Below are 26302 nucleotides of genomic sequence, written 5' to 3' on the forward strand. Positions count from 1 at the left end.
AGAGAGGCACCGGCAGGGTGCCTTGACTCAACTCCCCCCCCAGCTGGCCTTACTCACCGGCTCTTCTGGGCAGCTCTCTCCTCTTCGGTGCGGCGGCACACGGGGCTCTCCCTACTCATGGGAGCCCTGCCTCACCTGCTTCACCCGGTCCTGGAGTGCGGGTAGGCTCCCATCCGCTCCTCTCCACTCACCGGTCTTTTCTGGGCAGCTGCACGCTGGGCTCTCCTCTCCATACGGGAGCCCCGCCAGTCACTGCAGCACTCCTCTGCCTCACTCTGCACCCGGGGCTCTCCCTCGCTCTCGGGGGCCCCAGGTGCAAACGCTGCCTTGGTGCTCGCGGTCCGCTTCAAGGGCACACGCAGGAGCGCGGGGTAGGCTTCCGCTGCTTCCTGCTTCCTGATTGAGCCCCGCCCATGTCTGGCAAGAGGTTGCCTGACTTCCGGCTAAGCCTGGGCTGCGGCGGTGATTTCGATGCAGGACAAAACGAGGGGTAGGCATCCTCGAGGTTGGAAATATCCAGCGGCACAAGGTCCCTGGCGGGGTGGGCACCCGCTAGGGATATCAGAAAGGCACAAGGTCCCTGGTGGGGTGGGCACCCGCTAGGGATATCAGAAAGGCACAAGTTCCCTGGCGGGGTGGGCACCCGCTCGGGTTATCAGAAAGGATCAAGGTCCCTGGCTCCAATTACATAGAAATCCGATACAAAACACAGTTACTACATATATTCGACAAAACTATTAAAACAAAAAACAATTTGTCTCCTTATCAGGAGTAAAGGAAGGGACCCTTCACCTTCACTTTTTAAGAAACCTCATGGGCTCCCTACCCTTTTCTTCATCCGATTGACACTATACACCGTTAAGATAAGAGACTTTTCTATTTAGGAATGGGCACCGTCTTTTTTGTATTAATAGTTTTGTTGAATATATGTAGTAACTGTGTTTTGTATTGGATTTCTCTGTAATTGGAGGCTTTGAGATATGGCCACTGGGCATTTCATTAATTCCTGCATTTTCATAAGAAAGAGGAATAGCATATTGAGGCACTAGTCCGCTAATATGTCCGTGCAAGGGTTTTTCAACAAGAGGCACTAGTTGGGTTTTTCAACAAGAGGCACTAGTCCGTGAATATATTGGGCTACAGTGCACAACTGTAGTAGTTCACCCCTTGGCACCCGAGCTTGCGAGCAAAATCCCCTTCGCATGGCGCCAGGATAGGATGTTCGATCTTTTTTATGAAACAGGAATTGGGAAGAACAATGCACTGTGCAGAATGATGTCCATATTATATATTCAGGACAGCTCCTTGCCTCGTTTACACATTTGCCATATGACAGGATCAATGAGTTATGAGTGTTTTAAGTGTATATACAACAGAGCAACACATTTGTACTTTAAATTCATTTTGCTCGGATTGAACTTTATCCATTCCAAGATGGCGACCATTGCTTATGTCAGATGAAGGCAGAAACTGAGTGCCTCATTTATGTTTATTGTTTATTTAAGCATGTTCTTTGTTTACTGTGATTATTGTGTGATCAAGACACCGCTGAGTGTCGAAACGCATACCGGTATTAAGGAATAAACCTGGTGATTTGAAATCTCTCATTTGAGTGCGCATTATCACTTTTTTTTAACTTTGCATACTACGTACCGGCTTGGGGCTCCTGCCGGTGATGCGCCACCTGACTACGGGATTGACCCCGGAAGGACCCTCACAGAGCATATATATACAGATTCAGGCTGACAGATAATACATTTATTTGGTCAGCACACAGTCTCGTCAACTTGTGGTGTTTGCTACTTGGGAGGAGATATATATTAAAGACCCAACTACTTGGGTCTTTTGAACGACAACACACCCACTGATCTGGAAGGCGGCAGCGTATTCCGGAGGGAGGAGGATATATATATGCCTTCTTGGCGACCCATTTGGGTTTTACCGAACCACCAGTCCCAGAGAGCATTGCTTCAGGTTTTACACCTGTGCATAATTACTGAGGGTATTTACTGGTGCCTGCAGCTTGCCGTCAGGTCATATGTGCTTCCACTGAAGAGGGCGTTGGCCCGAAACGCGTCTGGCAGGAAAGGGACTCTGTTCGCAGCTTGCGCCCTTGTGTTGGGATTCCTACCTGTAAGTGCATCCCCACCTAGCGGCAACTTTTTCTTTCCATTATTGGCGGCCTTGCCCGGTCGCAGGGTTGCACTACCGCTTACAACTGCTGGTCCACAGCTGCCTTACTTGGGCAGCTCTCTTTGGTACAGGAGGTGCCTTTACTTGCGGGGTGCTTGCGGGGACATTGGCAATCCCTTTAATACCTTTTTTTTGCATGCGAATGGCGGCGGCGACCCACTTGGGTTTTACCGAACCACCAGTCCCAGAGAGCATTGCTTCAGGTTTTACACCTGTGCATAATTACTGAGGGTATTTACTGGTGCCTGCAGCTTGCCGTCAGGTCACATGTGCTGCCACTGAAGAGGGCGTTGGCCCGAAACGCGTCTGGCAGGAAAGGGACTCTGTTCGCAGCTCGCGTCCTTGCATTGGCATCAATTCCTACCTGTAAGTGCATCCCCACCTAGCGGCAACTTTTTCTTTCCATTATTGGCAGCCTTGCCCGGTCGCCGGGTTGCACTAATGCTTACAACTGCGGGTCCACAGCTGCCTTACTTGGGCAGCTCTCTGTGGTACAGGAGGTGCCTTTACTTGCGGGGTGCTTCCGAGGACATTGGCAATCCCTTTAATACCTTTTTTTTGCAGGCGAATGACGCGGCGACCCACTTGTGTTTTCCCGAACCACCAGTCCCAGAGAGCATTGCTTCAGGTTTTACGCCTGTGCATAATTACTGAGGGTATTTACTGGTGCCTGCAGCTTGCCGTCAGGTCACATGTGCTGCCACTGAAGAGGGCGTTGGCCCGAAACGCGTCTGGCAGGAAAGGGACTCTGTTCGCAGCTCGCGCCCTTGCGTTGGCATCAATTCCTACCTGTAAGTGCATCCCCACCTAGCAGCCACTTTTTCTTTCCATTATTGGCGGCCTTGCCCTGTCGCGGGATTGCACTACCGCTTACAACTGCGGGTCCACAGCTGCCTTACTTGGGCAGCTCTCTGTGGTACAGGAGGTGCCTTTACTTGCGGGGACATTGGCAATCCCTTTAATACCTTTTTTTTGCATGCGAATGGCGGCGGCGACCCACTTGGGTTTTACCGAACCACCAGTCTCAGAGAGCATTGCTTCGGGTTTTACACCTGTGCATAATTACTGAGGGTATTTACTGGTGCCTGCAGCTTGCCGTCAGGTCACATGTGCTGCCACTGAAGAGGGCGTTGGCCCGAAACGCGTCTGGCAGGAAAGGGACTCTGTTCGCAGCTCGCGTCCTTGCGTTGGCATCAATTCCTACCTGTAAGTGCATCCCCACCTAGCGGCAACTTTTTCTTTCCATTATTGGCGGCCTTGCCCGGTCGCCGGGTTGCACTAACGCTTACAACTGCGGGTCCACAGCTGCCTTACTTGGGCAGCTCTCTGTGGTACAGGAGGTGCCTTTACTTGCGGGGTGCTTCCGAGGACATTGGCAATCCCTTTAATACCTTTTTTTTGCAGGCGAATGACGCGGCGACCCACTTGGGTTTTCCCGAACCACCAGTCCCAGAGAGCATTGCTTCAGGTTTTACGCCTGTGCATAATTACTGAGGGTATTTACTGGTGCCTGCAGCTTGCCCTCAGGTCACATGTGCTGCCACTGAAGAGGGCGTTGGCCCGAAACGCGTCTGGCAGGAAAGGGACTCTGTTCGCAGCTCGCGCCCTTGCGTTGGCATCAATTCCTACCTGTAAGTGCATCCCCACCTAGCAGCCACTTTTTCTTTCCATTATTGGCGGCCTTTCCCTGTCGCGGGATTGCACTACCGCTTACAACTGCGGGTCCACAGCTGCCTTACTTGGGCAGCTCTCTGTGGTACAGGAGGTGCCTTTACTTGCGGGGACATTGGCAATCCCTTTAATACCTTTTTTTTGCATGCGAATGGCGGCGGTGGTTCGGTAAAACCCACTTGGGTTTTACCGAACCACCAGTCTCAGAGAGCATTGCTTCAGGTTTTACACCTGTGCATAATTACTGAGGGTATTTACTGGTACCTGCAGCTTGCCATCAGGTCACATGTGCTGCCATTGAAGAGGGCGTTGGCCCGAAACGAGTCTGGCAGGAAAGGGACTCTGTTCGCAGCTCGCGACCTTGCGTTGGCATCAAATCCTACCTGTAAGGGCATCCCCACCTAGCAGCAACTTTTTCTTTCCACATATATATATATATATATATATATATATATATATATATATATATATATGCAACAGTGGCATTAGGGAAATATTTTGCAGTTGCATGTCCAGGGCTTATTGCGTCTACTACAATGTATTGGGGGCGAAAGACCAAATTATGTGGCAAAAATGCAAATTATATGGTACACTCACTGTCCGTATTATTTTTTATTCATTCGAAATAAAATTGACATTTTGGTGAAATCTGCAAATTATGTTGCAAATTACATGGCACATGAAGTAAATCCATAATGATGCAGTAAAACGCTGCAGACATTATGCAGTAAAGGCTGCAGGTACCACATCATGTCACTGACTCCCGCCATTGTCAGTTGTTTTGTTAAAAATGTATTTAAGAAAACTAAACAATTCGTAAACATTCGTTCCCATTGATACTCGCACTTTGAAGAAAACCGTATTTTCAAACTAACTGCCCTAAAATAAGCATATCATATAAAAAACACATAACTAGTGCCATGTGTAATGATGACATTTACAAACCACTCGGCCCTCAGCCTCACAGGGCATTATATTACTAGAAACCATTGGTGGCAAAAGTGAACCATATCACACAGTTACCCGGTGTGTATTTTAAAGATATATCTTCATGGAATTTAGATGTGAATGATGTGGAGGTAAAACAGTGAATGCATACTCTCCACCTTATTCTTGTGATACTTGGTAGTCGATATTCTGCTTTATTATTTTTGCAGGACGGTATTTTTATGCTTGCTATTCTAACATACAGCCCTGAGGAGGGGCCGTGGATCACAACAGGGGAGCCTCGAATGGGCTCTGGTGCCCCTACGCGCCGTCATATTTAATCCTCTGGAGGATTGGAACATCTGGATTATGACTTGGTGCGTTTTCATTTGTAGAATGTACACACCGAGTTATTTAACCAGTACACAAGTCGATGAATCTGAACAGTGCTGTCAAATATCGTGACATGGACTCGTTCTTTTTCCTCTGTAACGGTATAGTAAAATGGAATCTGTGAGGCATTAAGCAGTGTTTTCACACAAAAACGATAATTTATGGCGAGAACATGGCAATTTTTAGCTTAAGAACTCCAGTAATAAAATGTATGATGGCATGTTCATTGGCATATTTGCTCCCAATGACATTTTATTGGAATAAAGTATATTTTATTGGCATTGTCTATGCAGAGAGATATACAGCTGTAAATGTAAAGATGCACACTTCCATGCCGATACAGTCTTAACATGTATATACACAGACGTGCACAAACATTACTAAACGCATTAAAGGGTGTTGCTAGGCATGTAATGACACGGGTCTTCATATAACGCAGTCGTGTACATAAACCCTTAATACATGCCGAAGGCAGCTTTTTTCCTCTAATGCATTCTTGTGTGTCTGATATTCAACTGATTAAGCAGTATATATACCCTGCTGGATGTTAAAGTGCGTTAGCCTAAATTGCAGTGGAGACGGGTCTGGATAGTCTGGGATAAACGTTGTTGTGAGGCGACGAGATTTGACAAATGTCAGGGCTTGCAGTGCAGCGCCATCTGCCACTCTCCGGTAATCCTGCGCCGGGGCTCTGCTGGCGTTCCTAACCAAATACAAGACCTGCATTTAAACCGGTATTGTGTCGTCGGCCATTGAAACCGCCTCGCCCTGGTGTTTAATATCAATATGACATGATGGATCATTTTTAATTAGTGGTTGCTCAGGGTTCGGATTTTATGTGTGCTCGGGTGGGGGTAGTTGGCGCTTGGGGAGTCATTGAAACACCGAAATGGGAAAGCAATGCACTTCTGCACGCTGCCCCGCACGTGCTTTCATGTTAGTACATCAGATGTTTTACTATTGAGAGGACTGGCAAGACTACACGTGAAAAGGTGGCACCAATTATTGAATTAATATTTTATCTAAAAAAAAAAAAGACCAGGAGGTCCCCTGGGCAGAACAGTGGAGTGACTGCCAATGGGCCCCGGCAGCAGTCTGATAGCCAGGGAGCTGTCCGGCGCTGGTGGTGCTGAATCTCGGCTTATTCTGCGAGAGTGAAGGTTTGACTCTTTACTACAGCATAGCTGTATTTCTCGGTACTATGTGGCCTTCGTGTTTAATAACATATTATTTGAAGCGATGTGTTTGCCATTTGCTTGGTGTGTTACATTGAGATTAATAGTACGTAGAAGGCACTGTGTGGCCTCTCTGAGCGGTTCATGCAGTGGAACCGACAGCAGTTGACCATTGTCAAAGGCCAGGTCCAGCCATCTTGGAAATGGCACATATAGAGTACAGATTTTTTTCACAGCCCTCAGCTGTAAACACAAGCTGCAATATGCCTCTTGGCACACCGTGGTCACCGTGACTTCGCGGCTGCAGGCCGTTGGTCTGCTCAAAATTCGAAGGTTGTGGTTTAGAGGTGACAGAAATTGACCCCGTCGGGCTGCCATTCTGTACTGCTCGGTACGGAGGAGGGCCCGGAGCTCCTCTCCAAGCCTCATTTGGTACCAGTGGACTGGGCAAAGTGGGAAAAGCGGCGGGTGTGGTAAGTGCAATGGCATGGATATGGGACAGTCGATCCATAGTATGGGAAGTTTCTCCCATACTATGGGTTATTCGCACAGTGGCGTTCCTTGGCGTCCCGGACAGTAGACGGCATCCACGCGGCGGGTCTCGAGTCCATTGGTGTCTTCCGAATAGTGAAGGAAGGTGGTGCTGCGCTATAAATGCAGGTGAAAAACACTGACATACGTTGCTGCTCGAATAAACCATCCGCAGTTGTGGCTGCGTATTGTCACCAACCATACGACAACTCCCGTAGGCGCTGCACTGTTGAGCCTCACAGTGCCATCTAGGCCATCTATATATAGCGCTGTTTTGGCTAGCTGCCATGTAGGAGCTGGTTCGGTGTGGTGCCAGATGTTTTAACAACCATTCCGAGGGACGGTGTGGCCAGACCTGGTGTTGCAGTGACTGATTAGTATGCACGAGGAACATCCAAGTGGTCGAAGTAACGTGCTATCCCCAGTCCATGGCAAATTACAGGGTCAAGGGGCGCCGCGCTGTGTGCCTCCGCGTGGTGCCAGCAGCTCGACAGCGAGCACGCTGTGGGGGCGCTCAAGTAAAATAGCCCGGGCACCCAGACGCATTTCAAGCTTCGGAGGAGCACACGAGAGGCCTTTACAGCCCCATCCAGTCGTCTCAGAGAAGGCGTAGGGCGTCCGCCTTGAGATCCGGGCGTGCTCTGTGCGAAGGCCGTGCTCTCACACCCAGGACAGGCACATGCACTGTCATGGAAAGGGCTGCTGTGTCGCTCAAAACAAGCAGAAGAGGCCTCGTCATGAAAAAGGCCGCTCGATAGGACTCAGCGCAGGCAGGGACGCGTCTATCGAGTGGGATCATCGGGGTGTGATGCTGTAAAACAACAGCTTGGAATGCTACCCAGAGCCAATGCCAGGGGCTAGACTGCGTGCAAGCATCGTCCAGGCAACTTTTGTTTGACTGATGGTACTGAAAAGACCATGTTGTGGCACACAGAGTATAGCATGCAGTGCTGGCAGGTAACGTATGATGAGACGGCTGCAGTATAGCATGCAGTGCTGGGGAAGGCGATATACTGTGAAGAACTCAGTGTAGCATGCGGTACTGGTAGGTGACCTTTGGTGCGGAGGCCGCAGTACAGCCTGCAGTACTAGTAGGTGGCGTATGATGTGAAGGCCACAGTAGAACATGCAGGACAGGCATAGGAGATATGATAGTAGGCGAGGAATGCTGTGCGGCCGCAGTACGGCATGCAGTACTAGCAGGTGACGTATGGTGTGGAGAATAGCACGCACTACTGGTTGAGGGGGCATGAAATGAAGACTACATTATAGCACGCAATACAAATACAGAAGGTAAGATGTGAAGGCCACAGTACGGCATGCAGTACTGGTAGGTGACGTATGATGTGAAGGCCACAGTTTAGCATGCAGTACTAGCAGGTGACGTATGATGTGGAGAATAGCACGCACTGCTGGTTGAGGGGGCATGAAATGAAGACTACATTATAGCACGCAATACAAATACAGAAGGTAAGATGTGAAGGCCACAGTACAGCATGCAGTACTGGTAGGTGACGTATGATGTGAAGGCCACAGTACAGCATGCAGTACTGGCAGGTAACGTATGATGTGAAGGCCACAGTGCAGCATGCAGTACTGTGTGGTGACGTCTGCTGTGGAGGCCGAAGATGGCATGTAGCATTAGAAGGTGATGTCTGATGTGGAGGCTGCAGAATTGCAGGCACTAAAGGTACAGAAGGTATGATTCATTATGTCAGAACTGAAGCATTTTCAATGTTATATGCAACAACGCGATAGTGTTTGCTTATTTATCTTATGCAACTAACAACCATTGACAAGGTCAATAGTCCTGGCTTGTTGTAGGTGTACTGTCACTTGGTGTATGATATATCTGGATGCAATGACAGAAGCAGCAACCTACCAGTCGGGCGGCGACGGCCGGGTGTACTATGCTAAGCACAGATGTGTAGCCTGAATGATTTGAAGCCACGCTCTTACTTGCATCAGGCACGCCCCTTTGAGAGACCCTTCAGTTTGTCATCCCATTTCAAGCACTGGTTAAGGCCACAGTATAACCTGCAGTACTGGGGGAGGAGGCACGATGCACAAGTGACAGTATTGCATGCAGTACTGACAGAACAAGTGTGACGAGGAAGGCACGAGTTGGCACTAAGTGACGGTATAGTAGGTGTAATGTAAAGGTGTAAAAACCTTTCTGTAGTACTGAGTAAAGGCAGACTACGTATCATGTAGGCACCATGTTGCATCACTCAATGGAGCCAGATGACGTGAATGAAATACGTGCTGCATCCCCAGTACCGGAAGCGAATGCGTGGTGCAAAAGCCAAGCTGCAGCATCCGTGTCAACAGAGCAAACACTGCGAAGGCCGCATTGTAGCACTCAGGAAGGGGGCGCACGTTACACGCCACGTTGCACCGCTCACACGTCGAGGAGGTTGATACATACTCACACTATCACCTAGTACAGTCAGAAGAGGCATAGAATACATGTCACGCTCCAGCACTACGTAAAGAACACGGAGTGTAAGGATGCTGCTGTGGTACTCAACACGGGTGGAAGCCATGCCATGGAGAGGCCGCGCTGAGGCACTGGATAGCGATAGATGACAGGAGGAGAGGCAACTGTTCAGTACAATGAGATGATGTATTCTTTGAAGGACAGATGCAGCACTCGGTACAGGCAGGTACGGATAGAAGAGGTATCTTGTAAAGACAGTGCTGCAGCTCTCGGTACAGCAGATGAGTCATGATGAGGGGGGGGGGGGCGGATAGAAGAGGTATCACGCAAAGGGCCTACTGATTTTACTGGGGACAGGCCGGGGGCAGAGAAGGTACGGATAGAAGAGGTGTCATGTAAAGTCCGTGCTGCAGCACGCGGCCCAGGCAGAGGAGTCATGTACAGGGTAGGCACAGATAGAGGATTTGACTTGTTTAGGCCATGCTGCAGCACTCGGTACAGGCAGAGGAGTCATTTGCGGGAAGGTACGGAAAGAAGAGTCATGGGATGGCCATGCTGCAACACTGGGTATAGGGAGAGCATATGTAGCAAAGTCTCGGCACAGGGAGAAGAGGTGAACGCTGGGACCAGGTGAAGGCTTTTCTGTCCGTTACAGGTACATAAGGGGCGCTGGGCCTTAGAAGTAGTGCTGAGGCTGCACCGCAGTGCTCGGTGCAGGTAAAGAGTCGAGGTGGAGAAGGCACCAGTGCGCCGCGAGGGCGGGCCGCACGACTCCGTAAATGGCCACGCGCTATCGATCAGCCGAGCGCCTGTTAAGAGACTGCAACTCGCGCGCGCAGAGCAGGCAGGGAAGAGCCCCCGCGGGACCGCAGCCCGAGCCTTATTAGAGTTCACAGCAGACACTTTGATGCTGAGGGAGCGCCGAAGTGCGCCTTCTTCGCGCTCGGTTTGAAATGTTCCGGCGAACCTCCCCACCGCCCACTGTTGCTGCTACAACATAATTATTCTAGCATGGCTGACATGATGAATTAACAAGTAGGCAGTGCTTTTGAAGTAGACGAGCGAACGTGTTTTCCTCAGAATAAATTGATCTAATCCTTGGCGCTTGACACGAGGTTCGTCTACTCATTAATTGGTTACGCAGGGGTGTCAGTTTAAATTACCAGACTGTTTACAACGGGATCTATAGATCCGGCGACCACAAAACTACTACCCGCAAGCAACACTGTCCCACCACAAATTACAAGACCCTGTGCTCACACGAGAAGAATCACGTATTTATGCGACCCACCCAAGTCCAAAAACATTCCATGTTTATGTAAAGTGAGTTTCAAATATGTCCGTGCATATGTCAGAAATGATAGGTTCTGTACATGTATTATAAAAATCGTACAATAAAGTTAAAATTAGAACTACGTTTGTTAAATCAGTGTTTTGAGAGTTATTGCGCCCGCTCCCCATTTAATTCCATAGTCCCGCTTTTGCATTCGGTAAATACACATTTCTGGCGGGATTTGTATAACTTGTGCAAAAAATAACGTACATGGCATGTTTCTGCCTATGAAATACACATGTAAATGTTTGTTTCATACCTGATATGCAAAAGATGAAATGGGCTTGAAGAATAAAAAACACATCCCAAACAATTTCCATCCTTTGATTTTCATACCAAGTGCATCACTCGACGAGAATGCCAATGCCACAGTTTGAGACGTTCCAGAAATCTCCCCCGTTCACTTGCTGGAGGTTTCCCCCGAACGGATTGAGACTTGCCAAGTTCCCTTTAGACACGCGACACGCATTTCCTTTTTTGCAAAAGAGGAACATAAACGAGTGGGTTCGCCATCCAAATAGAGACAGAAATCCGAGGCGCACTCCAGTCGAGCGCAGACCACTCACTTATCCACCAGATTATTCCACTACAGGGCGCTGGGAGCTTCATAGACTCGAAACAACAACCGTCGCAGCTGGGCGTTCAGGCACAGCCATGCTTGGTTATCCTGGACTACAGTAAGCAAAATCGCAATAAAATCAGCAGAGATGTATTTCGAGGTGAATTGGGAACGCACAGTCGCTCTGCAAGCTTCCGATCCCTTTGCCTTCTGCTGATGTAATTCCTCCCAGACTCAGCCAAAGTATTTCCATGTCATGCCACCGAGGGGCGCTCGCTGCTTGCTTATCGTGCCCCTTTTAACGATAGAGAGAAGTAATTCAGTTGATTCCCAGTTCATCGCTTCTCCTCCACGGGTTCCACAAATGCACACTACTTACAAGTTTTGAGGCGGTGGTTAAGGAATTCACTGACATTAAACAACCGGCATTTTTTTTTTTTTTTTACTGGTGAGGCTGATTACCTGTCACAATACGCGGCGGATCATTAAAGGAACGCATTTGCATTTTTTTGTCAGCGCATAGTAAACAAAAAAGCCTTTTCCTGGACACTCCCACCACCAGGGCATCGGGACTCAGCCTTTAGAAGAACCAACTTCGCCTAAGGGTGCCCCCGTGCACGTGCACTGAACACACGCTTGAGAGCTGAGCCCGGTCGTCAACTTCCTTTTGCGCATGCACGCATTTGTATAGCTTTTGCAAGTCTTCCGCCCAGTGAAGCTCGTCTGGAGATCAAAGGTTGCACCCGCAGCCCAACACCACAGCCGCGGCCGGGGGATAGGTGCCTGCACTGCGCGCCGGATGCAGTTTTAAGTACCGACAGCTGGAGGACAGAGGGCGCTACAGGTCAGCACCTGCTCGCAGTATCTTTTCTAGCGCATCAAGGACAGCACGTAGAGCATGTCCATTATACATCACACGAAACTGATTGAAATTGCAAGTCTGGCTTTCACGCACCCCCACACAGCCTGACAGCGGGAAACAGGATAGCAGGATGGATGGAACACATTTGTTTTCCATGAGAGTCACTGAGGGCAGCCGAGGGATGGGACCGCTACAGTTACACTGATAAAGAAATGTTCACACTCAATCATACCGACTCTGGAGGAGGGTTGTGCGTGTACCCTCCCCCCTGCCCCCCACTCCCTTCCGACTCACGGGCGGGCCTAAGGAAAAATGATTGAAGAGGGAGAACCGTAAAAGTTCTTTACGAAACAAACCACTGTGACTGTGTTGAACGTCAGCAATTTCCTATGCACTGTGCTGTCTCTACGCACGCACGTACGCTCATTGATGCGTCATCCTCCTTGGTCGACTCGTAACTTTATCATCTTGCAATTTTGTATGTAAAGCGTCTGTCTGTAGCTTTTTATTTGTATGTGACTCGCTGCTTCATTTGTAAAGCTCTCTAAAGCTTTCGCGCAGCGCAGGCGCTTTATAAATTGCATCAATAATTGACAACATGTACAATAATGCACGCCATTCCTATCGCCACGGGAGACAGCTGCTGCTCACCCCTAACTTGCTCTTTGATCCCCTACCCGGCCCTTGCCACTCCTGGGCTCGTTTTATTAGAGGGTACACATGGTGACCTCGGGCTAGCACCTGGAAGCTTGGAGAACTACCACAGCGCTATTGTACACACAGGAGACCGGCCTGCTAACAAGGACGGTCAAGTGAATAGGGCGAAAAATAAGTTCACTTTCGGAAGCCTCCACTCCCTCCCTCTCGACCAGCCATTCAGCTGCAAATCGAAGATTGTTCTTGGCTGGGTGGTGGAGGAGTGTGGGGGGAGGGAGTGGGGAGTCGGGGCAAGGGGTGGGGGGTACAGGGGCAATCCCTAACATCCTCAAGGATCAAAGAGTGATTGATAGCATCTTCGCTGCTGTATCTCAGTCTGACTTTCAATATTACTAACTTTGGAGGTAGAGGACTCCATTTTGTGAAGCTAACAGATGTACATGCTTTTATGCCTTGGTGTTTTTCCATCTGGTACCTTTTGGCAATATTTTTCAGATTGAAGTTATCAGTAACCTAATTTAATACTGCAACAGCCCATGACGCTGCTGAAAAAAAGCCCAACATTTTTCCCCAAGTAGGAATGACCTCTATGCCCAACTCATGACATAGTGCATACAAGAATTATGGATTTAACCCAGATCTCTTGACTGGGGGTGAATGTTTTGAGTTGTTCAGCATTCCATCCATCAATTTTGTATCTTTTGATAGTGCACACATCTGACAGTGCATGTTTTTGTGCCTCTATATGTGGCTGCCTGCCAGTGTAGCTGTGCGTACACATGTCATCCTGTGTATGTGTGAGTGTTACACATTCATGTTTCAGCATGCTCTTGTGGGAAGAATACCTGGATATATGATGAAAGTACCTTGCTTTTGATGCAAATAGAACTATTACAACTACAAGTGCTACAGGTTTTACTGCTATTGTTGCTACTACTACTACCACAACTAATACTGCTAATGGTAATTATTAACATATTTTGGTTTATTATGTATATAAGAAAGTGGATTACTAATTGGCATGGATGGTAATCCACCGCAAGTAATAATGTCACATATCTTGTTAAGTCCAGTAAAAAAAATCAGAAATGTAATCCTGAGCTCAATCCCTGGTAGTTAGGGCCCAAAGCATACAGGCGTAACTTAAGAAAATGTGCAAAGTATTTAGACGCACCAAAATAGTTAATACGTTGAAAGCACAACACAATTTACACCCCTCTCAATTTACAAGCATAGAGAATACTTTACCTAAGATCCTTTATTTTTATCGTTCAGTACCACTAAAGATCCCCTCTGCTTACATTACACAATTGCAGTCGATTTGTATGACATTTTTATGGTCTCGGGGAAAGGAGCGGCGTGCAAAAAAAGACATGATTCTGCCAAGGGTTGTAGGAGGGTGGGCGGTACCGGACTTTCTTCTATATTACTATGCTTGCATTATAATTTAATGCTAGAGGCAATGCCAAATGGCTTAGAAGCACAAGTAAGCAAATGGGAGAGTAGGCTGGGAAGCCTAGGGATCCTGCTTGAAAGGTCAATTGAGCTTGCAGGACGAGTACTTATGTCTGCCAGCCTTGTCACGCAACATTATAAAACTTTATTTTACTTGTATCATACTCCAGACAAAATCTCAAAGTGGGGCGGGGACCCGGATGGGAAATGTTATAGGTGCAGCGCTCAACAGGCGGACGTGATGCATATTTTGTTACTTGTGTTAAATTGAGGGAATTGTTTATGCATGTAAATAAGTTCCTATCTGAGATTCTGGGTACCCCCTTTCAGCTTACACTCACGCAGATATTATTGGGTATAGATATGGGTTGTACACAAGACGTGCCTACTGACAATAATGGCTATTTGATATTTGTAGCTACAGCGGTTCTAAGGCTATGCATAGCTTCGTGCTGGCTACAAAGCAACCCCCCTTCATTCGCAGTATGGCGGACCCGGTTTCTTTTTATCTATAATAGTGAATATAGTTTGTATGCGCTGAAAGGAAGGAGGAAAAGAGCATTGGGGCAACTAATCTGGGGGGGTCCGGTTAGAACATATATGGATGCAGAAGACTGATTATTTCTGATTATTTCTGATTTTCACTGCACCGTGATTCATATTCTTTCTTTTCTATTACTGCTATGCTGTATTTTTGCTTATATAATGTTACAATGTGTGAAATAGCAGAATTCCCCTGCATTTAAGCTCTGATTCGATTCTTGTTTTGTTTCAATTTTTACAATGTATCGTATTGTACACTGTTCTCGCAACCCCACAACTGCAAGATGAGAAGTTTTATGTTTGATATATGCTCATGATCTATATCTCAATAACATTTTTTAAAAACAAGAGAATACTTTAATGAACAAAATGACACCAAAACAACAAAAATCGAATAAGGGGAACCATAGATATGAATTTTTAAAGTCTTAAATAAAAGTAACGCCAAACAGCTCGAAGTCTCAACCTTGGGCCATGGGTCATGGGTTGCGCAAGACTGCCTCAAGGTTAAAGTTTAAGGCCGACCTTGATGAAGCATGCGTAGGATACAAGGACCTGGTTGGCCCCAATCAAAGATTTACCTTCAAACATCTGGGAAGGTAGAGTCTTTAGCAGGGCAAGGCAGCAGGCTGGATCTTAAGGCAGGCTAGTCGAAGATAGGTTGATGACACTCGAGGTCTCAGTGAAGCTGTCGATGACGGCAGGAAAATCTCATAGTGATAAAAGTACAGAGATAACTCCCAGGAAGCCGTCCATTGCGATGTAATGCTGCTTGGGGTTGGCCCAGTGAAGATTTTCACCCTTTAGCTGGGCAAGGCTGCAGGCAGTAAGTAGCTCAACAGGGTTCAACATCTCTGGATGCTGGTCAGATTTGAGCTCACCTAATCAGATTTGTTGCAGTGAAGAATAATGTAGCAGGAGCTGAAGTGAAGTCAAACCCACCAGTGATGCACCCTCTACTGATTGACTGGCAGGTTGGACCAATCCAATTAAGTTTTTCTAGACAAAAAGTCTTGAAAAAGTTTCTATGTACTAGGTTTTTGGGATAGGCAGGAGTACACTCTGACACCAGCTAAAGGTTCGAGGGCCTACCAACAGCAGTTGGGAGTCATGACTCACTGCAACAGAAGCCACCAGCAGGGTCCAAGGCAGGTCCAGTTTTATCTTGTCAGCCGGGCTCTTCCAGGAAAATGGGCTTCTTGCAGCTTCTGTGTCCTTATACATTAACAGAAAGTCAGCCAACTGAACCTTGAAGACCATTTCTTGTCCTGGGTACAAGTGGGAGCAGGACCAGCATTTAGGGTTCTCATCACAAGTCCCAGCAGTAAGTACAGCCCTTCCTCTGTCTTCCACAGGTCCAGGTGTGTTCTCAAGAGAGTGTGCCAGGGTGCTACATTTATGCCTGGCACTAGCATGTGCACTTGAGTGACTCCTGGACCCTCACTAACCAATAGGGAAAACGTTTCCAGGGATAACCCTACCTACCTTTGCAGCAGTCCCTGTGTGCCCTACTGCAAGCAATCCAAGAATGCCACTTGCTACAAAAATCCAACATGGCGGAACCTTCCTTCCCCTGTGCAGAGCCCCTGTGCCCAAACTAGAGGAGTGGCCAGGGAAATGAGCTAGCCCTCCACTGTGGTCACTCAGAAACGGTTCAGGGAACAGTCCCTCCTACTGGGTTTGAATCATGGATGCCTAGGAAGACAAAAAAGAGGCAGATCTGGGTGTGACCTACATCTGCCTGCGAAAGGGGAGGCATAGGTAATTAGGTTTCTGGGCATACTGTCAGAGGAACATCACACCTCGCCATGCCGAGCTCTGGGATCCAGTCCACACTTTGTCAAGGAGCTATTCAGCTCCTGTTTGACAGATGGAGGCTCATGCAAATGGGCTTTTAGAGACTTTTTACAGGTTAAAGGTGGCTCTTTAAAAATACCTAATGTAAAAACTTTTTTACAAACCTGACTTTACCAATGAATTGGATTTGTACACATATTTTAAAAAGTTCAGTAATTAACGTTTTATCTGGTTCCTAGGCGGAGATAACTTTATTTGCTTTAATAATATATGCCAATGCCTTCCCATAGAACAGCCAACCCTGCTACAATAATCATAGCTTTTAGTGCACTGTCACTGTAAAGACACGTTAAACATCAACATTTTACATTTCCTAATTTTAAATATCATACAGCCTGCCTAATGTGCATTTAAGGTCTACACAAGGATGCCCTATTAACATTTGAAAGGAGGGTTTAGGCCAGTCAGGAGATGTAAAACATTTTTTATCACAGATATCCAGAAGTACTCACATGTGTATATGTTAATACACACAGAACTACAGTAGGTGCACTTTTCCATATGCATAAAATACATGATTTAGCATAGTTATCCTGAGATACTTTTACTGAGATACACTCGCAACAGTGCCTGGAGAGTTTTCTTCCCTTTACTACATTCAAAATGGATTTACTCTTGGCCTTGTCAGGAGTAAACCTGCAACTCGTTTCAGGGTAAGAAGTACATTCAAAAGTGTTGCACCTACTTACATAACTTGCCAGTTTGTGGGTGTTTTCCACATGTTGCCGGTACCCCTACTGAATGAGCCAGGTAGGGTGGTTCAGTGAACTAATTTTCCAGCGTTGCAGCCTGTGTTTGATCTCCCAGTGATGCCTTGTGGCGGGCTCAGGAAAAAGATCCTCATTCTAGTTATAGCAAATTCTTGAAAACAGAGCTGGAGGAAACAAACACAATATAATTTTGGGCTCAGAACTTTTCTTTTCCAGTTTTTCACCAGGTGATAAACAAAACAGCCAAACTACAATCACAATTAGAAGATAAATGTAAACTAGTCAATCAGCCCCATGCCTGGATGATGGTCCTCCAATCCTATAAAACAGCATGTCCAGCTGAATACTTAAACACAAAATATCCCTTATTTTGAAACTAAACTTAATGGCTACTCAGTTTGGATTACTACCAAGTTTGGCCGAACAACCGACATGGAAATATAGTGGTCACTGGACATGTAGCTTATGTGGTGCAGCAGTGCAAGAATTTATTCATCAGATCTGTAGTTGTCCCTTTTTAAAATCTATTCAGGTTTTATTATTGAAAATAGCTTTTTAAGATAGGGGCATTCGGTCTTGCAGATCAGCTGTAATTAAAGGTCTTGATCCAACAGACCCCCAACTGAACTGCAAGACTATGAAAAATAACACGATGTGACGAAAAACACGGCTTCCCGTGATCCACTGATGAAACAATGATCACAAAAACAATCGATTACCATGAATTATTCCTTGGTTGATTTAGTATACCCTGTAGCTGAAGTCTGTGTCACAAAAGCAATTTTATCATCTGGATTTTAATAGTATTAATGCACCTTATACCGAGGATTGATATGACAGCCACAATGTTTACTATATATTTATACGATACAGTAATACATTCCACTCTTGTTTGTTTTAAATGACACCAAACGTTTAAATGTAATGTTTAATGTGTCATTTGGAAAATCAATTGTCTTTTGGAATATTTTTATGGTTTTCATTAACCTAAACAATTAAATAAAACAACCACATTTTCACATATTCAAATCTTGCTGGGTCCACTCAGTCTTTCATCCTTCTTAGGCTGAAAAAATGAGCATAATTGAGTTGGGTAGCAATAAATAGCTGTTATTCAGCGGCAAGATGGTCTTCTGGATGAATGTGCGCCTTACAAAAGCATGTTATAATGCCTAACCACACTCCTCAGAGAAGATTTACCCACATTTAAAATGACATCAATTTGTAATAATTGTACAGTCAAATAAAACCATGTACAAGTGAAAATTCACATCTGTGGACTCACAATCTTGAAACTATCAGAAAGATGTGGAAAGAGCACATCCTTACTGTTAGACCGGGCATCTTTTGGTGTGGTTTTCCCAGTTTTTTTGCTTCTGACCTCCTGTTTTTGATTGTGTGCTGCATTTATTTTTGTGCTGGTTTTAGGACTCTGGCACTTTACCACTGCTGATCAGTGCTAAGGTACAAGTGTCATTCTCTAAATTGTATTGGTGATTGGTTTATCCATGATTGGCATATTTGATTTACTAGTAAGTCTCTAGTAAAGTGCACCAGGTGTGCCCAGGGTCTTTAAATAAAATGCTACTAGTGGGCCTGCATCATTGATTGTGCCACTGACATGAGTAGCCCTGAAAACATGTTCCAGACCTGCCACTACAGTGTCTGTGTGAGAAGTTTTAAACTGCCATGGTGACCTGGCACCCACTTGATGGGTCCAAACTAAGCCTGGGTGGTGAAGTCCGCTCCAGCTTGTGGAGTTTTTGAGGTTTCCGCACTCCGAGAAGCACGCAGAGTTCCGAAAAACTCCACCCTGTGTGGTGAAGTAGAGTTTTTTCCTTGTTTGCACTCCCCAAGTGCAAGTTGACGAGTGTGAGCGAGTAAATTCACCTCCCATTTCCTCACTCAAGCTCCCCAATGTTAAGTTGGCGAGCAAGAGAGTTGTCAACATGGGCAGTTGGATTTCTCAATGTGGGTAGTCACTGGTTGTCGCAACTGCTGGTGTTGAGAAACCTTCAATTCACATTGAGAAAGTTGCCACTTGAGTAGAAAATCTACTTGAGTGGCAGAAAAGAAGCAGCGCCCTCTCGAACTGCGGATGGTGCAGTTTGCAGTGATTTTCCAGCGCAGGACAAACACCTGATGCTGAAAATCAACGACAACAGCACTGACCAAGTGAACTCTCCCGCTTGCGGAACTCCACGTAGCGCAGCAGAGATTTTTGCTCACTTTAAACTCCGCCCAGGCTTATTCCAAACCTCCTCTTTTATTACATGTAAGGCACCCCTAAGATAGGCATAAGGTACCTAATAATCAAAGAAGACGGCCAAAATAAATGGCCACCTGACACTGGAGTGCTGGCACCTCTGAGGTTTGTTAAGAAAACCCTCACACACCAACCTGGTTGATGTCATGCTTCATCCTTCAGCTGTGCTGCGACACCTGTTTACAGTGGAGCTGGTTGAGGTATAAGTGAATGTGAGGAAGTGAGTGTCAATGTAAAGATACCTTCAGAATTCTACCCGTTAATTTATTCCTGGTGATCTGGGGTATATTAAAAAACAAGAGAGATACTATGTGTCGCTTGTTATTACCCTATGATGGTCGACATGTTTCAGCTTCTCAACCAGCTCCACTGTAAACAGGTGTCACAGCACAGCTGGGTAGCATTCAGCTACCCGGCTGGGACCAGATGATGAAGCATGACACCAACAGGTTGGTGTGTGAGGGTTTTCTTAACAAACCTCAGAGGTGCCAGACACTCTAGTGTCAGACTGCCATTTATTTAGGCCATCTTCTTTCGTTATTAAATACTTCTAGGGACGGCTGTCCAACTGTCCTAGCTCTCCCCACTTTGGTTTTTTGAATTGAGGCCTAAGATACCCACATGGGCAGGGTGCAATGTATTTTAAAGGTAGATCGTATATTGTTATATTTTACATGTCCTGGTAGTGAAATACTGCTACTTTAGTTTTTCATTACAGCAAGGCCTATCTCTCTAATGGGTTAGCATTGGAGCTGAAATGAAACATCTTACAAGTATATCTTCCAGTTGGGAATAGATTGAGGTGTAGAGTTTGGGGTCTCGGGACTCACAATTTAAAAATACATCTTTTGGTGAAGTTGGTTTTTAAATTGCTTGTTTGAAAATGCCACTTTTAGAAAGTGGGTATTTTCTTGCTTAACTATTGTGTGCCTTTGCATGACTTCTGAATACATGTTTTGGTTATGATGACAGCTGGGCTGTTTGTGCATTCACTCTAGACAGTCACACAGAGGGGCTGAGGTGTGCCATGCATATCCTGTTGGCCCATCACCAGGCTGATGGGTCTTCCTCAGCTAGAGGGGCTGGAGGAATTGACACTGGCACTTGAACAGGGCTATACCTATCCTCACACAAAGCTGTCTCCACCCCCGTAGTGTGTCTGGAGCCAGGTCATGGATAGGCAGGGTCTTGTGTACTACAAATACTTTCCTTTAAAGTTTGCCTACTTCATAGGCTGAATTGGGTATAATTACTAGACTTCTAACACCACATACCCAGAACACTTCTGGGTTGAGGACATTCTGCCTGGAAGAATTGCTGTGTTGCTACCGAAGGTACTGACACTTTGCTAGATGCTTTGCTGTGCTGGTTTGCTGCTTCTGTCCTGGGAGTGAAAGACCTGGACTTTTCTTTCTACACCCTGCTTTCAAGGTTCTCCAAGGGGTTGTGTGTGCTTGCCTCCTGTTAAGATGTCTCAGGGTCATCAAAGACTTCACCTGCCTGTGCTTGGGCTCTTCTGCTGAGAGTCCTGACTTGGGAAGTGGTACCAAATCCTGTTCCTGGGTACTTGAAAGTGAAATCTTTTGATCTTGAGTAGGAAATCCATGCATCAACTCCCAGCATCTGTCCGAATTGATGCCACGCTGTAAAGATCGACGCATCGTAGCTACCTGCACCAAAACATGGTTCCCACATGCTGACACCGCCGGTGCCAGCTTGCTGTTGCAACGCATCAGAAGAATAACTACTGCATGAGTCTCGAGCACCACATCACCAACATCCGTGACACAAGCTCCAACTCCAATTCAGCGCCTGCTTCACAGCTGTGGAATCGACGCAGTGCCTGCCTTGCCGCTGTTGAACTGACGCAGCTCATCTGAATTTTTGATGCATCATCCCTGGGTGCCAATTCTTGATCGATTCCGCACCACAGTAAGGAACTTAGGCTGTGTGTCTAGAAACCAACACATCACCTCTCCTGTCACTAAAGAACCGACGCACCTCCTTCCCTGCCAGCGAGGAACTGATGCATTACCTCACTGCCTATCAGTAAGTAACTGACATATCACCTCACCTGCATAGTTCTGAACCAACACATCATTTTACTTTTCCGGTGCCTTCCTCTCCTGCTCCTTGCCTCGTCTTTGATGTTTTGGTGCACCTGAGGTGCTTTGTCCTAAACAAATGCACCCATTGATGTCAATGGATTAAACTTGCTTAATCATTCAAAAGTGAGACTTTGACTTGTGTATGTTGGAATTTTTTTCTAGCTATATTCAGAAAAATATTGGCTATTTTTCTAAACTGGTGTGGACTCCTTTTGTAGTGTTTTCATTGTGTTACTGAGTGTGTGTGTGTGCGCACAAATACTCTACACAGAGCCTCTAAGAGAAGCCTTACTGCTTGTGCCAAGCTCTCAAATACAAGGGTGAGCAATGGTTAACGTAGCTGTGTGACTTCCTCACCCTGATTAGAGTGAGGGTCCCTACTTGGAAAAGATGCAAACCACTGCCAACTAAAGACCCCATTTCTAACACCCATGTTAGCGAAGCTATGTCTGAGAGTGTGAGTCTGAACATACAGTAGCCATTTGCCCTGCATTCCATAAACAACAAAATAATTTAGCTCTGATCATTCAGAAAAAAATGTTCTAGGAGAGGCAAACATAGCACATCTTGACAGAGATAGAGGTGGCCCAGACCTATAAATTATTGAACTTTCAGTCACACTTAACTTTAATTCATATTTAAATGAGTTTGTTTTATAACTAGGGTGAAAGTGCTATATAGGATTGAAAAAAGATTTAATAGCATGTCTGGGGACTGATCTTAGAACCATTGCTTATATCAAGGAAACATCATCAGAGTCCTGCTTGTCAATGATGACATTAACATTTGAAATAGGTGAATGTGACAGGTTAAGCACTCTAGTTAAACTGGCTAAATAAACTTTAGAAGCACTCTTCTGCTATTGCCTGTTAACATAATGTGGCAATCAAGCTTGAAGATCAGTCATTCTTACAGAACACGAACAGTTGATAGTGTTGCAAATTTTATTTGGGTAACTGAGTACAACACCCAGAACAGGCCAGTTTCCCTATGCAGCCACTTCCATCACTTATTTATTTTTATTTATTTATTTATAGTTTTGTAGAGCGCGTAGTCACCCATTGGGTATCCCAGCGCTGAACCTTGTTACTCACGAAGGGGTGAAGTCAGGAGAAGTGCCAGTTTTAGGGGAAGAGTAGAGTTTTAAGTGCTTTTCTGAACCGGAGGAGGTTGGGTTCTGTTCTGAGGCTCAAAGGGAGTGCATTCCACTTCTTTCCAGTGTTGACCGAGAAGCGGCGGCCACCTATGCGGGCTTTTTTCACCTTGGGGATCGTAATGAGGTTTCCATGCTCCGAGCGAAGCGCTCTCGTGGGTCTATAGGGGCTGATCCAGTTGTTAAGTATGGGAGGGCCGGTGTTGTGGAGAACCTTGTGGGCAAGACAAAGGGCCTTAAAATGACCCTTTCCCTAATAGGGAGCCAGTGCAGCTTCCTGAGTGCGGGCTTGGCGGATGATCTGGCCGGGGTGTTTGTGAGAAGTCGGGCTGCGGCGTTTTGGGCTTTTTGCAAAGTTTGAAAAGTGGATTCTGGGGCGCCCAGGTAGATGGCATTGCTGTAATCCAGCCTAGATAGAATTAGGCCTTGGATCAGCATGAGCCGCGACTGGAAAGGTAGTAGTGGGATTACCTTCCTGCATGACTTAAGTAGACCGTAGCATATGCCGGCTGTCTTTCTTGCCTGGGTCCTGAAGGTAAGGTAGGTCTCCAGCCACACTCCGAGACTTTTTACCTCCTTCTTGGGAGTGGGTGTTTCACTATACTTCAAAAATATACATCGCACAATACCGTGACAGTTCAAGGCTTAAGTGCAGATCTTTAACACAAGCAACTGGAGATCATACATTTAGCGTGCTATTCACCCAAAAATCATAAATTTCAACTTGTGGATTTACATTTACATTTGCTGTAAACATATATTTTGTAAAATTCTTACAACAAAGCACAGTTACTCTTGGACAACCTCAACAGTTACAGCTGTCCAGGAACACTGGTAAGTAAATACACATAAACAACTGTTCTCACCATTGGTCAAAGTGCATAAAAAAAAGTGTGGGAACCATGATCCATGATGCTGCATGCAGTGGGGGTGGAGTAAATGAGTATGAGGACGGGGTCAAAGGTGTGGCTGAAAAAAATAAATATTCTGTAAGTTGTTTTGCTCTTTCACCTTCACGTAGCTACATATGAAATAACATGCAGCTTATATGAGAATTAGGGCCATATGTATCAAGCCGTTTTTGAATCGCAAAGGCCATAATTCACAGAATTTCGGCCTTTGCGACTCGCAAACGGCCATTTTGCATGTTTTGGAATGTTTGAAACATTCCCAAAATAAGGAATTGCAAACTTGTGCGATTCCTTTTTTTTCCATAGCATTTAGGGAATCGCAAATTTCCGATTCCTTAAATGCTATGTATGTAGCAATTTAAGCTTGCAAAGTTTGTTTAAGAATTCGCAAATTACCACCAACTTTCAGTTGATGGTAACTTGCGAATTCTTCCAGAAATGCACAATTTGACATTTTTAAAGGTGGCATATGATGCACACACATGCCCATAGGGCATGTATGTGCGCCATATGCACACACATGTTCTTCTCAGGGGTGCAGCAGGGTGTCTATGAGACACCCCTGCACCCTTGCAATAATTCTCAAATTGCGATTAGCAAATTGCGAATTCGCAATTTGAGAATTATTTTGCATTCATTCCTATGGGCCTCCTGGCCCGTAGGAATGCATTGGAAATTATTCCTTAATTGCGAATTCGCAAAATGCGAATTCGCAAATAAGGAAGCTTAAGGAATCGCAAATAAAAAGCGATTTTGTTCATACATACCATTTTGCATTTCCTAAATAGCGATTCCTTAAAATTCGCTATTTAGGAAATGCAAAATAGTTTGATGATACATATGGCCCATAGTAATTAAAAAAAGCAAATCATTGGGAAATGCACTATGGAACATTATTAAACCTCTATTAGTTAATGCACTGCAGAGGTCTGTATGAGACCAGAGAGCCACAGTATTATATATTTGCTGGAGCAATGGAGATAGTGTGTTGTATATTTTTAATGCTACGAGGTCCCAGCCTGTGACAGAAAGCACTGTGAATATGCAAGTCATTATTTTAGACTTACACACAGTATAATTAGACTGCTACAAAATGCACAACACATTTTAAAATAGGATTTTGAAGGGCCTTTTTTGCAGTTCCCATTCGTACGTACAAACAGCGTTACTTCACTGCACCAATGGTGCTATTAATCACATGTTCCAGGGAAGGCGGGTCCATGGTCAGAGTTGAAATGGCGTTGATCCTCCTGCTGTATATTATGTTTGGCCAAATAACATATTATGATGATTCAGGTGTAATGTATACATAAATAGATGAGAATAACCACTGTAGAGTTTAAAAATAAATGTTATCATGAATCCAACCAGCTAGGGAAGAAGCGTATTGTGATGTGCGGAAACTCGAAAGTCTTTCAAATAAAAGTGTTAAGGCTATGATACAGCTTTTACTTTAACCCTCGAAATTGTTGGAATGAGAATGGATGTTTTTACATAGATTTTTGTAAATTGTGGTAATTAACAGAGTACAGCAGCCACAGAGCAACCCTGAGTTGATGCCTCGCTCTCCACCCTCTCCACCCATCCCATTCACCTCCCAGAAAGTGGCAGTAACTGCCTACTCACAGTCTAACATTTATGGAGAGTATTGACAGACCAACATTTGATAAATTCAAAGCCACACTTCAGGCATGCAACTGGAAGCAGCACAACAAACCATCACCCTTGTCATGGGATGGTATCACATCTTAAGTGCTTTCAACACAGTTATTAGTCGCCCTAGACAGTAAGGAAGGAAGTAACCCTCCCCCCACCTGTTAGCCTTGCCCTCCCAAGGTAATTTTCACTGTGCCCTCCATAATACTCACATCCCTTCCAAGTCTCACTCCCACAACCTGTTATTTCTTGAAAGGGCCTTGGCTTTAATGACAGACAGAAATGCAGTGCCACTATTGGCCACATTCTGATATTAGAAGCAAGAAATTAGGAGTTGGACAAAAGGCTGAACTGGCACCTCTCTTACATTCCCCAATCGCCTGTAGGCACTGAGGCTGTATTTAGGGGCAAGTATGCTGCCAGAAAACAATTCATTACAAGACCGAAGACTACCATTATACAAAGGCTTTTATTGCATCTTCCAACTGCAGCCCTTTAAAGAACCTTTACACATCACACAGATAAGAGTACAAGTATGAGGCGCACAATGTCATCTTCCTCTTTTATTAGCTGCTTCCAGCAAGATAAGTATACTCTCTTTTACTCAACTAATCCCTTTCTTCTCTAGAACTACATAGTCATTATATAATACTGAATGTAAGAGTATGCTTAGTAATGACCTACATACTGCTGCTTAACTTGTTTGACGTTTAATGAGTTTATTTATGGCTAATAAACTTTTAACCTTTTAACCCCCTCTCCAGCCAATTTACGGCTGGTTTAGGTAAATGTTTAGGGATATCAGATCGTGTCCCTCTGTAAAATGCCAAATTTATATTTTATAGAACAAAGAAGCCCTGACTATAGATTCATTCTGATACTGCCGATTTTAACCTTGTGGG

At 45.6% G+C, this 26302-nt stretch overlaps 1 protein-coding gene across 1 annotated transcript in view; it reads right to left on the reverse strand.

Annotated features, from left to right (window-relative positions):
• Positions 1-11477, reverse strand: part of CA10 (carbonic anhydrase 10 (inactive)) — a 724792-nt gene extending 713315 nt beyond the window's left edge. The window contains exon 1 of the mRNA XM_086928760.1: positions 10923-11477. Coding sequence (XP_086784886.1) covers positions 10923-10983 — 61 coding nt within the window. The 5' untranslated portion in view covers positions 10984-11477. The remainder of the gene's footprint in view (positions 1-10922) is intronic.
• Between the last annotated feature and the right edge of the window lie 14825 nt (positions 11478-26302).

This window comes from Lissotriton vulgaris, chromosome 7 (assembly GCF_964263255.1).
Source record: "Lissotriton vulgaris chromosome 7, aLisVul1.2, whole genome shotgun sequence".
NCBI lineage: Eukaryota > Metazoa > Chordata > Amphibia > Caudata > Salamandridae > Lissotriton > Lissotriton vulgaris.